Source organism: Chelon labrosus (genome assembly GCF_963514085.1).
Source record: "Chelon labrosus genome assembly, chromosome: 7".
NCBI classification, from domain to species: Eukaryota; Metazoa; Chordata; class Actinopteri; order Mugiliformes; family Mugilidae; genus Chelon; species Chelon labrosus.
In genome coordinates, this window is record NC_140343.1 from 20950293 (window position 1) to 20968203 (window position 17911).

A 17911-nucleotide genomic window follows, 5' to 3' on the forward strand; every position below is an offset into this window, starting at 1 on the left:
GTTTTTATATAATATTCTCTATGTAGAATGACATCCGTTTCCTAAATTTCTTTAGTTACGTAAATCTTTGTCAGACATTGTAGTCTGGATTAAGGTTATTTAGATGTAGTGTGTTTGGGTTAAAGGGCTAGGCTCTCCTCATGAAACCCTTGTAATGAATTTTCCCAAACTGGGTCATGTCGCCTTTATTCATCAGGCGGCGCTTTAGCCGGCATTAAATCCGATTTTCTTTTTTGTTTCTTGAAGAGTCCCTTTCGATAATGCGGCGCAGAGGTTGTAGCAGGATGCTGGCGGTGGAGTGTTACCTTGATGGTGGTCAGCGCTGTTGCTGTGTGTAGCCATGTGGGATGAAAGCCATACCCCCGTAATTACCTCTGTGACGTGCTGTTGTGGCAGTGCTCAAGCATCATGAGGGGCCAGCGCCTCCCTCACGTGCTGGGAAAAAAGTTGATGTGATGAAGGGGATGTTAAGTCCCCCACTCACTCACGCACGCGTAGACTCAACCGCACATTCCTCGTAATGACTTTAACTCTAGTAACCTCCCTTAACTGTGTGTGTGTGTGTGTGTGTGTGTGTGTGTGTCTTCCATATCCACATGTAAAATCACGAGAGTGGAAAAAAAAAGCCCTCTGTTTTGATGAAGGCTTGAATTGGCTTAAAAATCATTAGCATTCTTTGAAGACTTAGTGCTTTTTTCAGTCATAATCACAAGTACATTATGTTAGTATGAGTCAGGTGCTTTACAGTACAGTCCAGGCTAAAGGCACGAATCAACGACCTCCTCCATCCACAGTTATGTGTTATGAAGTCTAGCAACTGTGCTTTAAAAAAAAAATGACTGGGACGGCGCCGATTCTGCTTCTAAATGAACTATAATCACGTATTTTGGTATTTACATGCTATATTTATACTGAAGCATTTTAGTCATAATACATGCTTTGAAACCAACATAGCTGGGGTTACGTTCACCCTTAAAAATGCTTTGATTAGATTAAATTCAACTTTATCATTACACATGTACAGGTACAGAGCAATGAAATGCAGTTTAGCATCTAACCAGAAGTGCAATAGGCCGTAAGTGCACGTGGCATAAATAGTGTGGTGTATAAGCAGTATGGTACAGGTTGTTTTTACAGCGTATGGACAATATCTACAGATGAAAACCTATGTACAGGTGAGACCATACACACAGGTGAGTGAGCCCAGGTGGTGGGCGTTTATTTGTTTGCATGTTACGGTCACGTGGTTGAGATCCTAAAGTGAAGCCTGGGAGTTTGAAGGTGGGTGTGGTCGGGCTTATGAGTACAGGTTGACACTGTCTGTCAGTCTCTGGACAGAGTCTGTCAACAAGATGTCATCGCAACCCTGCAAGATGCAGTCAACTTCATTGGTGTGTAGTTGTCCCCTCAGGACATGACCTCCAGTAATTTCTTTTTTAATGTTTGCATCTACTTCTATTACTTCCTCAGAAATAGTTTTACAGGTTAGTTTAAGTTTGTTTGGTTATTTCATGCTAGATTCATAGCTTGGTTAAAGGAAAATGAACTAATCCTATTGTATCAAAGTACATAAAGTATGTGTATGTGAGTAGTACTGTAACACAAAACTGAGTTAGAAGACATCCTGTGATAGAGGAACCTGGTTGAAACATCTGTGAGTTTTCAGACCACAATCTCAGCCTTAATTTTGTATTTGGGCACACTGTTAGTGATTGTACCTGCAGTTATTGGGATTGCAGATTTTTGGGTCTCTCAGACATCATAAATCCTTGCCCAGGTGAACTGGCCAGGAGTGACCCCCTTTCTGCAGCACTCTTTCAAACAGGTTTAATTTGGCTCACTTCTCAACGCCTTCCTCCACCTTTCCTCCCAGTGGACTGTAAGTTACATCATGACCACCTGCTAGGCTGCCTCCGAGGTCTCCACTTTGTCTGGTTTCTGCAGACAAAGTGTTTTCTCAGAAATGTTGCTTCTTCCCCAAGTCCTCCATCATCCACCATCACCCACCATCATCTGCCAATCGTGAAGAACCCAGCTATTTGGTTGGGGCTGTAGCTTTTGTTCAACTCCAACCAAGGCGAATGCGTGGCTTGCTGAGTTGAGTTGCATGGCCAAGTCATAGGCACTGCAGATAAAGTCCGCAATCGCCACGAGGACTTGGTTGTGTTGCCGCCGGTAACAACTTTCATCCAGTGTCATTTTAATATGGTCTTCGTCAGCTTGTGTGGTATAGATCCATATGTATGAGTGAGGATGAACCAAAACACAAACCAGGTCTTTTCCTTCTTGTGCCGCTACGATGAGCTGTGACACCACCTCTGTTTGCACAAGGCATCTTGACCCTGTTGGGATCTCAACCTTCTGCTTCAAAGAGTTGACATATCCATTCTTGAGGGTGTCCTCAAATAGATGATGGGACATATTGCTGAAGGAAAAACTTCTTTTTGTAAATGTAAATACACTGTCCAAAAGAAAATAAATAGAACAATAAAAGCAATAAAAAGTCAATAAGAAATTTATGAACAATAAGCAGCATATGGAGCAACAGCAGCATGTGTTGTGTGTTCAAACACATCTGAGGCTTAGCATGGTGACAGCATCTGGGAATGAACTGTCCTTTCCCGGACGCTGAGCAGCCTCCTGCCTGAGGGCAAGTGGGGTAAATAGTCCATGTGCAGGGTGGGTGGAATTTCTCATGATTCAGACTACCTGGTCCCTGCAGCTGCTGATGTAAACGCCTGATATGGGTGGTAAGCTGCATCCAACGGTCCTTTGTGGAGACTTTTCCACCCGTTGCATCACTGTGTGATGCAGGAAGTCACCATGCTCTCCTCAACACACCTGTAGAATGAGGATGATGGAGTTCAGCACTTCCTTCTTTAGCTTCCACAGGAAGAACAGACCATCATGAGCCCTTTTCATAATACGAGAGTTGTTACTGCACCAAGTGAAGGAGTTGGTCAGGTGTACTCACTCAACCAGTCTCACAGAAGTCCTCAATCATCTCTTTAGTCTTGCTGATGTTCAGGATGAGGCTCCTCTCCTTGTACCACTGCCTTATTTCTTCCACCTCCTGCCTATAAGCTGACTCTTCGCTGTTTGTAATAGCTTCTACCAATGCCGTGTCATCTGTGAACTTCACTATGTGATTGCTTTGATAGTGAGCTTTGTCGTCATGTGTTATCCTTGCACAGAGTGGGCTGAGTATTCAGCCGTGAGGGAAGCCAGTGTTCAGGATGATCGGTGAGGATGTGGTGTTGTTGATTCTCACTGACTGTGGCCTAATAGTAAGAACCGCCTAAACCCAGTGTCAGAGAGTTGGAGATATCGATCCTCACATTCAGGTGCCACACTGATATAAATGCAAAGTTTTACATCTGCAGTAAAGCAACTGAATTATGCTTCAGTTTAATTATCGAGAAAAAAAAACATGTGTGCACTACCAGGTACAGCATGTCAAGCTGTACAACACGTCAATAGAAAAGTTTCAGGCCAGTGCATTCAGATCATGCGGGGTGAGGCATGCTGCTCAGTTAAGGATGATTTAGACAGAAAGACAGACAGAGAGCAGGTGGGCCTGTGTGTCTGGCTGCAGCAGCATGTGACTGCATGTGGGGGGCAGACAAAGTCACACAGTTGGTGTGTGTCTGCAACTTTCAACAAACCTTTCTCATCTGTATCTGTAATGTAACTACTGATGGGGCTCAGAAGAGCATTTCTGTACTTCTGTACCGCTTTACATCAAAACACAATATTCTGTATTTAAAACCTCTAAAACTGACCTCTAAAACTAATTTATATAGCACATTTGATACAATAAGCTAAAAGAAGTCCAAATACAAACAATACATTTTAAAATGAAATGTCTTTTTGAAAAATAAGTCAATTAAATCAGAATTAAACAAAATGAATGTGGTCCAGAGTTCAGTGAACATCACAAAAGTCTTCTGGTAAATATGAGAGTGCACATTAGTTTCATAAACCGAAGCTCAAATTAGTATTAATGGTATGGTACTGAGTGTATCCGTCAGAAGTGCATTACAATGTACATGCTCAAAGTGGCCAGACTCATGCTGACCAGTGAAGCACATTTAATAAGTGAAAATTCCTGGAAAGGCGGCGAAGGCGAGGAGCTCAGAGTGGTCGGGGTGGAGACTGAGACCACAAATCCACTTCAGCGTGTATAAGGTCTTTTATAAGTGTGATTGCAGTGACACTGCTTAAAGCTTTGAGAGCTGGTTTAAATTCTTGGGCCTAAACGTGAAATATGAGTTAATGTTAAAAAGATTAACACTCAACAAAACCAAAGCTGTGTCCAAAACCGAGCATGTGCAAACAGACATCATCTGGTGCAGCATTGAATTAGATCCCTCAAGAAGGTAGTAAAAAGCCTTAAGTCTTCAATACGACAATACGAAATACTAACAAAAACCTAAAACAACACACGATTTGTTCTTTTTTTAAAAATGGTTTATTCATCCATATCCATTTTCTACTGCTCGTATGAGTACAGTTGTGGATTGATTGTGGACCCTTCCATCCCACAAGACTGAACTACTTTGTGGTCTTTTTGTGTCTCTTTGGAATAGTGCATGTGTTGTTGTCACTTCTCACTATCAAAAAGAAATATTAAAAATCACTTCATACAGATGCTCTAACCCAGTGATTCCCAATCTAGGGTACGCATACCCTCGTCACTCTTTCGCGTACCCCCGTTGCTGTAGCTTGGACTTTGCTGTGAGCCATTTGTGCTGGAGCCCTAATGAACTTGCAGTAGTTGCTCAGACCCTTGGCTGTTGTTGCACTCAGAATGGCTGGTTAGCTATCTGCTGAGCCAGAGAAGTCACTGAGCTGCAGGCACATGATCTGCTTCATCTACAGTATAACAAGAGGCCCCAAGCTGAACGAGGGTACAGCATCTGATTCGTACAAGTCTGCTGAGGAGTGTCACAATAGAGTGAAATTGAATATCTGAAGTTCCGAGCTGAGTCAGAAGAAAACCTTACTGCAAGGCCCATGTGATCTTCACTAGCAGCTGAGTTTCTTATTTTAGCACTTCTAATAGATGTTGATGGAAAATCTGATCTAGGTTTGATACATTTTTAACATCTGTTGCTCTGTAGCAACTTGCCAAACTCCTCATGAAGGTCATGTCATTCAACTGAAATCTCCAGATGAGATATAAAAAAAACTCAAGACTGGTCAGTTAGTTTTTTCAGCTGAAGCAAAATTCAGTTCAATGGCAAATATACTTAATTTTCATAATTTTCTGAAATATCAAAATCTAGAAGGGCTGAGAATGTCTGGTTTCTCTCTTTTGGCTCTAGCGTGTTATATTTACTGGACAAAAATATCTAGAACCTTCCTAAAGTAAAAGCACCAATACCATGATGTAAATGTACTCAAAAGGTCTTAAGGGAAATTGTTGGCAAACTGTATACCAAAGTTGAGCCGTTGTAAAATTAGCCTTCTCATATTAATAGCTTGTTCGTACTGATGTGAGTCTGTTTAACATGTAAAAGTACTGTATTTCCTTTTAATATGTAGTAAAGTAGAAATTTCAGAAAAGGAAAATATTTAATCATAGTATTAAGACTATGAAACTGTATTTTGGCAAGAGAGTAATTTATGTTAATGTTACTTATAGCCATCATTTGGATGAAATTTACTTTTTTTTTATATATTGCTACCGGTCAGGTAAAAACTTTGTGTGTTATTCCTTTTATAAGTGCTTGATTACGACAAAATAGCAATAAAAAATATATGACTTCATTCACATTACAACCTTAGCTGTCTTTATTAGCTCTAGCTAACATCAACATGTTAGCATTGGTGTGTCGCAAATAGGTTAGCATGGAAGTGTTAGCATTTAGCTCAAAGCACTGTTCTGCCTAAGTTTCTATAGTATAGTATAGTAAACCCTTCTTGGGTGTAACAGGCTAACAACTTGTGCTAATTAGTATTTTACTGTTAATTAACACATTAGCATGATAAACTCAAATGGTGTAAAGTAAAGACGGCCTAAATGATTCAACTGGCCCGGCAGATCCTTGCTGGAGCATAATCAGTCCCCAACGGAGGGTTTCCAGACCAGTTTTGCACCACAAATATTCTGTGTTAGGGGGAAGTCTGGATGGCTCCTGGACTACGTGATCACTTTATCTCACCGTAGGATTCATTCACATTCTGTCCTTTTTCCTCAATTATGTGCATCTCCTAAGGACTGCTCTGCGTCACTCTGCACTACATGACTCTGTTGGTATGAACTCTCATCTTGTGGATATCTGAGATTAACAACACCCAGCAGTGAATAACACATTCATCCAGGAATCCTAGAGTTCGTAGAGAGCCTTGTTAACATCATTCAAAGCCTCTGGCTTACTCGCAGCTCCCCTTGCTGTCCATGTGATTGCTCTGTTCTCACTACTATATCTCACATCAGCCCACAAGACCAGTGTGCCGTCGCCCCCCCGGACATCTTCTCTGCATAGCTTTCATCCTCTGGTGTCACAGGAAACCCTGAGTCCAGACCAGGTGACTCCAGCCACTCAATGGGAAACATTGTCTTCCCTGATTTCTGAGAATGAAGGAGGCAGAGGCTGGAAAGGCAATCATGGTGTGAGAGAATTAATGGAAATATATTTTTGTCACTGATTTTATTCAGTTCACTGCATAGATAATTTTCATAGGGGGAATGTTTTAGTGGTGGGAGTTTCTAATTACTTAGGTCCTCTTAGTCTGGTTCACTGGTTTTTACTCATGGATGGCAGGATGTTAAAATCCTAATCTGCTCTGTTGTGCCGGGTCAAAGGCAAATGAATTAAGAGATTAAATCAAAGACTCAGCGCTTTTGTTACAACATTGGATACAGAGAGGAATAGTCGTATTTTTAACATTTTAATTTAATTTAGAAATAGGGACCATTCTGTAAAACGAAAAACATCTTGACGCTGATACATCAGGATGAGTATGTTTAAATTTCGGTTAGAATTACTCTCAGTCTATTTGGCCTGCAGGTTTTGGGCTTGAACTTTATCTTCCTAAGATGATTACTTTGGTGGTCTATTGATGTGTAACCAGTCATTAACTTCGTTCAAAGGTGAAACTCTTTATCACATTCAGCCTAAGGCTATCAGGAAAATCTGGCACCAGAGAGAGCAGACTTCCCCCCTACACTTGTGACCCTCTGACCCTTTCTTTACTAAATCTTAAACCCTTAAATTGTGACCCAGCAAACTTCCTCCTCCCCTTACTTGAACTTTCATTTGCACAAATCTTTTTGGGACAAGTTAACCGTATCAGTAAAAATATTGATCTACTTGATACATTCATGAAAGAAAACAGTCTTCAAATGAGCTACATGCTTTTTGGAGAATAAGCACAGTACCTGTGCATAAGTTTTCCTTGAAACCTCTCTGTCTGTGACCTGTGATCTTTCTACACCTTACATCTGTGGAATTGTCTTACCCTGCTACAATGAATTAGGGTCAGTGGTTTATATGTGACAACTTTCCCTGATAGCAAAGAAAACCCATGTTTTCAATTCTTTTTGAAGATTCAAATGTCAGAGTTATCAGGGTGCAGCGATAACTACATTCACATATCCATATGATTTTTATTTATACTAAACTGTCAGACAATGAGTGATGAGTGCACATCCACTTAATGCTATGTTTATTTAGCTCAATACCCTGTCATCAAACATTTCACGGGTGGATTTGGAGCACGAGGTTGGTGATGATGGGGGAGAAGGCTGTAGTAGTGTTATAGTAAGGAAGTAAGGAAGGAGGGGCTGTGGGGGTGATTGAATAGGAAAGTTTTCTGTTAAGCTGCTATTAGTGGAGAACAAATTGTGCCACTCCCACCCAGCTCCTCCAGACCCAGACGGCTCAGGAACATCTCCCTCCTTTGCTGGGTAGAGCACAGGAGAGGAGAAGAAACACCTCGGCCTCTCTCTCGTCTTCAAGCACCGTGCTCAAATGCAAAAGCAGAGAACCCAACAAAATCTGAACAAAGTCCCAGCTTCCACAACAACATCATACCTTTTTTTTTCTTTTTTTTTTTTTTAAAGGATCATTAGTGTGAGTTACTTGCGATTTTGCTGTTTTTGGAGGTTCATTATCCAGCATCACATCGCTACTATCATCATCATCATCATCATCATTATCATCACTGACCTTATCTTCATCATCATCATTTAAAACAACCTCTGTCGTCATTTGTCACGGTAAGATTGTCATCCTTCATCTCTGTCTCAGTTTTTCACAATAAAAGTCTGAATTGGCTTCAGTTGCTGCACTGTATTACACTGGTGGTCATTGTTTTAGGTCTTTAAGCATTATGTCCTAATGCGGCCGTACAGTACCAGAGCAGCTTTGTGAAAATTCCTTCATTCTACTAATTGTAAATGGATCTCTGCTGAACAGATGAAAAGCTATTAGTTTATTTTATATTATGACAGCGTGAAACTCAGAAGAAAGAAAAATAAGTCAATAGTACATTAAAAGTGCAAACGTTTGACAAATGTAATCCGTCTGTTCTAGACTTGTCCATTGCACTCACAGGGGTAATCTCATTTAAGCGTCATTTATGTTCTAATCTTGAATTTTTAATTGCTGTGAATGAGGGTGGAAAATTTAAGAAAGCAGTTTGTGTTTCCCGTCACACACCGCCCGCAGGCAGGGTGTCATACAAAAAGACTCATTCTACTCTCTGACGAGGCCCATCACACGCATTGGACAAGCATATTATATGAGCCATAACGCAATGAAATTACACAAGCCGACAAAGGGACATGCTTTTGACAGTTATTTTAGTGAGTTTCACATGTATAACCTCTCTAAATAAGAAAAAGAAAACAGAGAGCAGTTTGTAAATGTATTTTAATTAACATATATGTATTTTTTTAATATAAAAATAGTTTTATATACAAAATCATTGAGAGTGTAACATATGAGGGCTCACTTTGTGATTTATTGCTGCAAATGGCTGAAGGATTAATGATCTGACCCTGTGTTGCCTCTTGACCAAACTGTAGTCGTACTCCTCAAAGAGGTATTATCATGGAGAGCTCAAATGTCACACGTGAGTTCCTGCTGCCTTTCATGTGAGCAATTATCCTCGTGAATTCATGCAGCCTTTGTGTAGACGAGGACCCCGTGTCTGCTGCAGCTGACTTCATCCACTGACCTCATGCTGTGATTTATGGGTGCTCAGACTCACTCTGACTTTCCTCTGTATTACTTTAGCGTGACAATAGCTGAATTTACATGATAAAGTTCATCGAGTATATAGTAGCCTTTGGGACGTTTTCTGGGGCTTTATCAGTAGTAAAGGATGGGGGCTACCTGCTGTACAAGAAAGTCCATTGTTCCTTTTTTCCCAGGGGGAGGGAAGTTAGAGATGTAAAGCATGATGACGTCTGTAATACTAATAATACAATATATAGTATATAGTATTTTTTGGTGTAGCAGACAAACACATTTACAATAAAATTCTTTTATAAAATTTTTAAATACAAATTTTAAATGGTGCTGTAACTTTAAAACTGCAATATAGCAAAGCATATTTTAATTCAACAATGACTCACTTCTTCTACGACGAGAACAGTCGTAGTGATGCACACACTGAAATGTGTTTGCTTTTACTCCATGGTGCATTTTATTGTTTTGGCTGACTCTCACATCTCTCATAGTGTTAACAGTAGCAGATTTATTCTTAAAAATGTCTGGTAAATCTACTGTACACTTCCTGTGCAATATTTAAATCCAGCCAGGTCTTACACTTAGGAGCTGGTGGTGAACAAAAGTGGAGCCAAAAGGATCAGAAACACAGCTTCAAAGGGTTATTAATGTGGTAATGTGCCATGTCAGATATATAACAGATAAAAACAAAACTTTGTCTCCTCCTTCTCCTCCTTAGCAGCGATCTCACCATGTATCTGGAAAACAAAAGCAACCTGGAAATTGAGATGTCACAGACGCCAGCCCAAGTCCATCAGGGCAGGAGCACCCTGAGGACACCAGAGGCGGTCGCGGGGAACTTCGGGGAGCTGCGTCTGCTGCAGGGGATCTCAGAGAGGAGAGACACTCAGAAGCTGCAGCAGTCTGCAGTTCTGCCTTCAGGACAGTGCGTCATCCACACTGAGGGCTTTGTCCCTGTTCGACAAGAGGATGGGTATGACTGCTGCAATTTTGTTTCCACTCTCTCATGGTTGCTAATTGAAAAGAGTCTCATTCATTACATACAAGAGATACTCGGTGGAGAGCTACTTTCAAGGCTTTGATTAGTTGAATTAAATGTCAGTGGGTGGTGTGAAAAGACAAGCTAAATGGAGGGGCTGATATTCAACCAAACAAAGTGTGAACTGCCAAAGCCAAATGTGCAGTAATCTCTCTCCATACTTTTTGATTTCCCTTTTGCATCAAGCCCATTTGTTTCTGTTGCTGATATTTGGATTTCATTATATGTTAATCAGTACAGAGAAAAATACCTCTGCATGCAACTGGATAGTTGTACAACCAATCAAATACATTTTGGTGTAAACAAATTCAGCTCAGATGGCGTGTTTGGCTACGTACTTGTTACTCTCCTGTCCATCACCGCATAAAGCCCATCCGAACAATGTGCTTTGCCCGGCAGACGTTTGCTGGAGCATAATCAACCAACCAACAGAATGAACCCAGACCAACTGTCCCCCACAAAGTTCAGATAGCTTAAGGGTTAACAGTGGTCATGTTTGAGGAAATAAAGCAAAATGTTAGTGGCACTCTGATGAGTAAGTAAAAGAATGGAGCTTTATGTCACAGACAAATAAGGTGGCTACAACTGCACGCAAGTTGTTTGTTGTACATAACCCAATGACCAGCAGCTACTGCCATCGTGCCCTAGTTGGCCAGGGAGGCGTGTTGTTTTCAAACATTCAATTAAACTAAACGCAGCCTGACCCCGTAGGAAGGACTGCATCCAGATTCATTAATTGTGCACAGAAATGAACCTCTCAAATCGGTCATTATTGTAGTGGGAATTATGTGTCACCTTTTCTTTTTGACAGAATAAATGGAAAAACAATGCCACACTAAGCATAGCACTACAGTAAGCTTGTCTTAAAAGCTACTGTGATCAATATTTTTAGATCAACAATCCATTAAATACCTAGCATCAGAAAGGTATTACCACAGTTATATGACCAAAGTGTTCAGCTTAGTGGAGAGTTTAGTATCTTTCAGCTAATTGTTTTCGTTATGTTAACACTAAACCTTTCTCTGTACACCACTTGGTCTGTAGACCAACTAAGTTAGCAACTAGCTAATTAACGCAACAAATTATTTAGCTGGTAAAAAGACAGTAGAGACATGAGAAGGATTAGAACCGCACATGCAGAAACATATTTCCTATGGCCTGCAGGTTAAATCCTCTGGTGGATGTATGAACATACGTAGAAAAGACTTGAAGTTTCTTGTAAACTCTGGACTTTCACACACACACACACACAGAGAGACTCACATGTGTGTGATTGTGGGTGTGTATCTCAGACGCTCAGGGGCTGCTAATCTCAAGCCCGTGGCTGTGACGTTATTGGGATTAAACTGGGGATTTAATGCTTTTTTGCTTCATCTAATTCAAAGTTGTGCATGACAAAGTGTGGACAAAAGTTGATACTGTACAGTTTTGTGGTGGGTCGGGTTGAATAATTAGACAAGAAAAAAGACAAAAAAGGGACATAAAACATTAAGATTCACTTCCAAAAGACAAGGGAAAAGCTGAATGAGTTCATAAAACGGAGTTTCTAGTTTCTCAGAGACAGTCCTTTTCATCCGCTGCCTCTAGCTTCCAGTACAAAGTAATAAAAGCTGTGAGGAAGTGCTGCTGTTAAACATTTGAGAACAATTGCACCTGACAAGTGGGCAATATTTTTTCTGACCAAGAAGCTCATATCTCAATAGAAAGAATGCTGCAACCGCAGTTGGTGTGAGCTTTGTCTTACCCTTTTAAAATATGTTTGAACACACAATTGCAATATGAGACAGGTTTAGGCCGAATCCATTATTTTTAAAGGTTACAAAGAAAAGCCAACAAGATTCAAGTATAGTTTTTTTATTTTGTGGTTTAGTCTATCAAAATTAATCATGCTGCAAGTTCAAACTTTAAAGCTGCCATCATTTTTGTATTAGCAACAGACTAAACTGCTTGTGAATGAAATCACTCCTCATAACAAATCCAGAAAAAATTATCACATAACTCTGCAGCTTGCTTCAGTTTTATAGAGGATTTTCCCTTTATGGCCCACAACTGGCTGGTTTTGCTTTACTCACTTCTCTCATAAGCGTCAATTCTATCCGCTGCAGCCAGTGAAAAAGCTTTACAAATACCAACACATTGTTAGTGACTAGCTGACAAACATCTAGATGTCAGCAATTGATGAAGAGCCTGATTGACTAATAGCCAGTCAATGTATAATCACTGGTTATAGCTAACTGGTTAGCAACAGTTGCCTGATTGCATGTGTTTACTCTCAATTAGCTACTTTTAGCTAGTTGCTAGCTTCACCTGGCTGTCTTTTGGCGCTAGGCAGGTAGTGTATAGTTGGTTTATATCTCGTTTTTGCTGGAACAGCTTTCTTTGGGTGAAAACAATGTTTCCAGAATCAAAATAGTGGGTGTTGGCTATAAAAAGGTAAACAATTATGGTAAAATTGATTGTTCTTAGCTTGTCTTTGGCACCCCCACATGGCCAACAACAACAACAAACTAAAACCCTGATTAGACACAGTACTGACAACAGCATTCAAGAGCAACCCCTGTAACATAAATGTCTGACCTATTTTCTGTTAGTCAGTTTTAGCCACAGTGAGTGGCCATCGTATGTGTCCTTAAGAGACCACTGTAAAACATTTTCTAATTTCAGATTTGGTTTGTCTGGGTTTAATATCCTTTAAAGACTCGTCACTAAAGTGTTATTTCTCGGCCAAGTCACATCAACGAGATCAACGGGAGTCTGGTCAGGGGAAAAAAGAGGGGAGATAACATTTGTAGACATGCAGTAAATCTGTTTATAGTTGTGTAAGAGTATCGAAGAGGATTAATGAGGCCGACTTCCCAAATGTAATCTCCTCCTCCTTTATCCAATACCATTGTCACATTCATTGCTTTGAAGCACCCTACTGTCTGCCCGTGACTAAATAAGGCATAATGAATTAGAGAATTTTCTACCCTGTGTAACAAAAACTGACGCACACCCTCGTAATCCTCCTGGTAATACATTCATTAAAGCGCAATACGTTGGAAAAATAACTAATTTAAAACAAACGCCTGCTTCTTTGTCAAGGAAGTGCACAGACTGAATTGAAGCACTCAACCCTTTTGAGAAGCACAGAGTAAAAAAAACCCTCAAGATCATAAGATGAGCCAAGGGGGACCTTTAATTTTTAGAAAGCTTTCCGGTTTTGAGTCAGTAAGTTTTTGTTCCATTACTAAACAACCCTCCTGACACTTCTGCTGTTGTCAAAGTATTGCTGAGATGACAATGGAGTTGATGAAACAGTGGATTGTGGTTGTTATTTTTAACCATGAACAAACCAGTTATTCATACTACTTATTTGGCCCTTTAAACACACGATGACAACATACACTATATTACCAAAAGTATTCGCTCACCCATTCAAATGATCAGAATCAGGTGTTCTAATCACTTGGCCTGGCCCCAGGTGTATAAATTCAAGCACTCAGGCATGCAGACTGTGAAACAAGACATTTGTGAAAGAATGGGCCGCTCTCAGGAGCTCAGTGAATTCCAGCGTGGAACTGTCATAGGATGCCACTTGTGCAACAAATCCAGTCGTGAAATTTCCTCGCTCCTAAATATTCCACAGTCAACTGTCAGCTCTATTATAACAAAATGGAAGCGTTTGGGAAAAACAGCAACTCAGCCACGAAGTGGTAGGCCACGTAAAGTGACGGAGAGGGGTCAGCGGATGCTGAAGCGCATAGTGCAAAGAGGTCGCCGACTTTCTGCACAGTCAATTGCTACAGAGCTACAAACTTCATGTGACCTTCAGATTAGCCCAAGTACAGTACGCAGAGAGCTTCATGGAATGGGTTTCCATGGCCGAGCAGCTGCAGCCAAGCCACACATCACCAAGTGCAATGCAAGGCGTCGGATGCAATGGTGTAAAGCACGCCGCCACTGGCCTCTAGAGCAGTGGAGACGCGTTCTCTGGAGTGATGAATCACGCTTTTCCATCTGGCAATCTGATGGACGAGTCTGGGTTTGGAGGTTGCCAGGAGAACGGTACATTTCAGATTGCATTGTGCCAACTGTGAAATTTGGTGGAGGAGGAATTATGGTATGGGGTTGTTTTTCAGGAGCTGGGCTTGGCCCCTTAGTTCCAGTGAAAGGAACATTGAATGCTTCAGGATACCAAAACATTTTGGACAATTCCATGCTCCCAACCTTGTGGGAACAGTTTGGAGCGGGCCCCTTCCTCTTCCAACATGACTGTGCACCAGTGCACAAAGCAAGGTCCATAAAGACGTGGATGACAGAGTCTGGTGTGGATGAACTTGACTGGCCTGCACAGAGTCCTGACCTGAACCCGATAGAACACCTTTGGGATGAATTAGAGCGGAGACTGAGAGCCAGGCCTTCTCGACCAACATCAGTGTGTGACCTCACCAATGCGCTTTTGGAAGAATGGTCAAAAATTCCTATAAACACTCTCCTCAACCTTGTGGACAGTCTTCCCAGAAGAGTTGAAGCTGTAATAGCTGCAAAAGGTGGACCGACATCATATTGAATTCTATGAGTTAGGAATGGGATGGCACTTCAGTTCATAGAATGAGTAAAGGCAGGTGAGCGAATACTTTTGGTAATATAGTGTATATAAAGGTGTGTGTACGTGTGGATGCGACTGTTGGCTGAGACCCAGCTGACAGGCAGAGGCTCCTCCAGGCGGCCACTTGAGGGCCACAGTGCAGCAGCAGGGTGACTGAAGACCCTTTAATGATCTCCTTAGGTGTCAAGTCACCAGCTGCTCACCCACCTTTAAAGCACCCGCAGGTCCCGCAAGTTGCTTTATTCAGAGACTGACACATGTGACAGCTGAGGGTCAAAGATCACTATATTTTTTAATTTCTTGCTGTTTTTCTGCTGTTTCTTCTGCATTTTCAGATACAGGCATAACTTCAGCGCTGTTAACATTCTCAGAGGGAAAACAAGTTCAGCCAACCTTTCAGAGAAATCACCTCTGCTGAGATTCTCCCAGGATGACAGGTGAGTAACTTCTCAGGCTTTAGGTTGAACTGAAAATCTTTGATGGTTTGTATGTAACAGTTATATGGGAAAAATGGATTTTCGGCAGTCAGCATTGACAAGCCGCTGCATAATTGTTGCTGCGCACAATTCGTACACACATTGACTATTTACCTAATAAAGTTGGAAATACACTCAGGTAAACAGTTCAGTTTTGTTGATTGCTCATCATCAAAGTTAAGTCAGTAGAGTGTTAGTGAGTCAGTCTTTTTGTTTTAACAAAGCTCACAACAGAGATTTTGCAAAAAACTGCTGCATTAACCAACATTTGCTTCAACATCTATAAAATGTGGAGCTCTGTAGTTGTTGGCAAAAAGTACCTTACATTACACCATTTTCTGCTTATAGAGTGTAATATTTGGGGGCCACAATGAGAATACATATTCAGAGTTTGGACAGTGGTGGCAGTAAAAGAAATGCCCTTTTTAAGTTAACAGGGAGCTACACTTTTTCAGTGTTGTCAGATCAGGCGCCCAAATTTTATTTTGTGGGTAAAAATTTAGCTCAGTGGGTGTACAATATCTGGGCTGGTTTGTGGGTATTTTGGCTGTATTTGTAAGTACTGTTTAACGCTATAGTTAAAGTACTAGACAAAATCGTGATCTAATATTTTGGGCAGCTAAGTGTGCGTTTTGGCAGTTTTTTTTTTAACAGCTTTTGGGTTTTAAACCATCAGCTGCATCTGGCAACACTGATAAACATGGCAGCTGTGGGACAAGCTGAGATGTGACTAAAACTCCACTGACATGAAATGCAAACCTCATTATAAAAAAGGTTGTTCAATTAGTGAATTAAACCGATGAGCATTAATATAAAAATGAGAATTATGAAATAACTTTGCTTGCGAATGACTTATAATTAGAAAACTCATTTTACAACTTATTTATTTGTTCAATATTGGAAACTTTGGGACTCTATAACCCAGAACTTTAGTGATGTTGTTTTTTTTCTTATAAAAAAACTGGGATTATGTACTTTGCTTTTAATGTTGACTCCCAATCTCACCAAACATGCTACTAGTTTAATGAAACGGCTCAACTTGGCTGTTGTACAATCCATCATACATTTGGACTGTTCAGTATTTGAACATTTTTTTTTTTCAGTTTGAGAGATTTAAGAGCTCTGCGGCAGGTGTCTTTAATGCCACTACAGTGTTTATGTCTGCAACGGGACTACAGCGGTCAATGCCTGACAGTGACTGGCAGTGATTGTTCTTTTCCAGTATAACCTACATGACCCTACATGACCCCAGCTTTGTCGGAGGAGAAGAGCCCTGGGAGAATGGCTCCCTGGATGTGGAGAGGCGGGTACCGGCTGGGCAGCGAGGTCAACAGCCTTTCCCTGTCCCGATCCAGCTCCTCGGAGAAGAACGACCCTCTGGACAACCTCAACCTCAGCTTCAAACTCACCAACAGTATGAAGTGAGGCCCGGCGGGGGGGGGGGGGTTTATATCAGATTAGATTAGATTCAACTTTATTGTCATTGTTCTGGGTACAGGAAATATAGTTAGCATAGGAAGAAGAAGAAGATAAGAAGGTATTATTTCAAGAAAATGTAGGTATGCACCAAAGCCCTATCAAGCCAATATCTTTAAGAGTCCTGAAGATGAAAAACACACCAAAGAATAGAGAAAAATAAATCAGATTTTTGCTTTTTTATATGTCTTACACTACCTATTAATTCGAGACACCACAGATTCAACCCCTTTGTAACCATCATCAATCTAAGCTCTATTCTTGTTTTTGTTTTTTAGATGCTGCTTCCGCATCTCCAAAGTTGCCACTATGTTTGCTGTTGTCGTTCTGTGCAGTGTAAGTGGACACCAACTTACCAATGTTGAATTTTCGTGTATTATTTATTTTATTATTCCCATTAAAGGAAAAGCTCAACCTTTTGAGAGACATGTATTTACATATTTTATTGAGTGACAAGAGAAATCAATACCACTTTGATATACGTCTATTAAAACTGAACTTGGTAGATGATTACCTTAGCTTAGCATAAAGCTATTTAAAGCAGTTAGTATCCTCGCTGTTTACAGCAAGTAAACACGTTGTTGTTAAACACAGATGAATCAGGATTAATCTGAGGAACCAACAACTAATAACTGAACTTCAGATTTATAGGTATTACTAAGGTTAAGCAATACCAAGGCTAGCTATGTTTAGTTCATGCTAAGCTAAGCTAATTGTCTCCTGGCTTTTGATAGGGACCGAGCAAAAAATAGGCTGATGGGTTTATTCTGGTTTCAGCTTTTTTTCAGCATGTATCCGGATCGAGACAACCCATGGAGGATGTTGGCTGTCTCTCCTGCAGAGAGTTTCTGTATCCTTCCCCGCTGCATTGTCTTAGACAGATGAGGCTATTTTGTGTTATGCTCTGAGATTAGAGACAAAAAAAAAAGTGGGCTGCAAAGGGCCCAGCAGAGCGTTAATCAGGCCACAGTCAAGAGGAAAGGGGTGGACCATTATGCAGCTGTGTTTTACTTTTGGTATAACAACATGCTGGGACATAAGGACAGAGAATAGACTTCACTGGCAGATGGCCAGTGCTGCAGCAAAAGATAGGTCATGGGAGTGGTAGCAATCCTACAGGTGAATT

At 40.8% G+C, this 17911-nt stretch overlaps 1 protein-coding gene across 1 annotated transcript; it reads left to right on the forward strand.

Annotated features, from left to right (window-relative positions):
- Positions 1-9737: 9737 nt before the first annotated feature.
- Positions 9738-17776, forward strand: oca2 (oculocutaneous albinism II). Its single transcript, XM_084547793.1, is given in 6 exon segments — positions 9738-10176; positions 15169-15270; positions 16532-16616; positions 16618-16730; positions 17064-17121; positions 17563-17776. Coding segments are annotated over 6 exon segments (708 nt in total). The 5' UTR covers positions 9738-9934; the 3' UTR covers positions 17671-17776.
- The last annotated feature ends 135 nt before the right edge of the window (positions 17777-17911 follow it).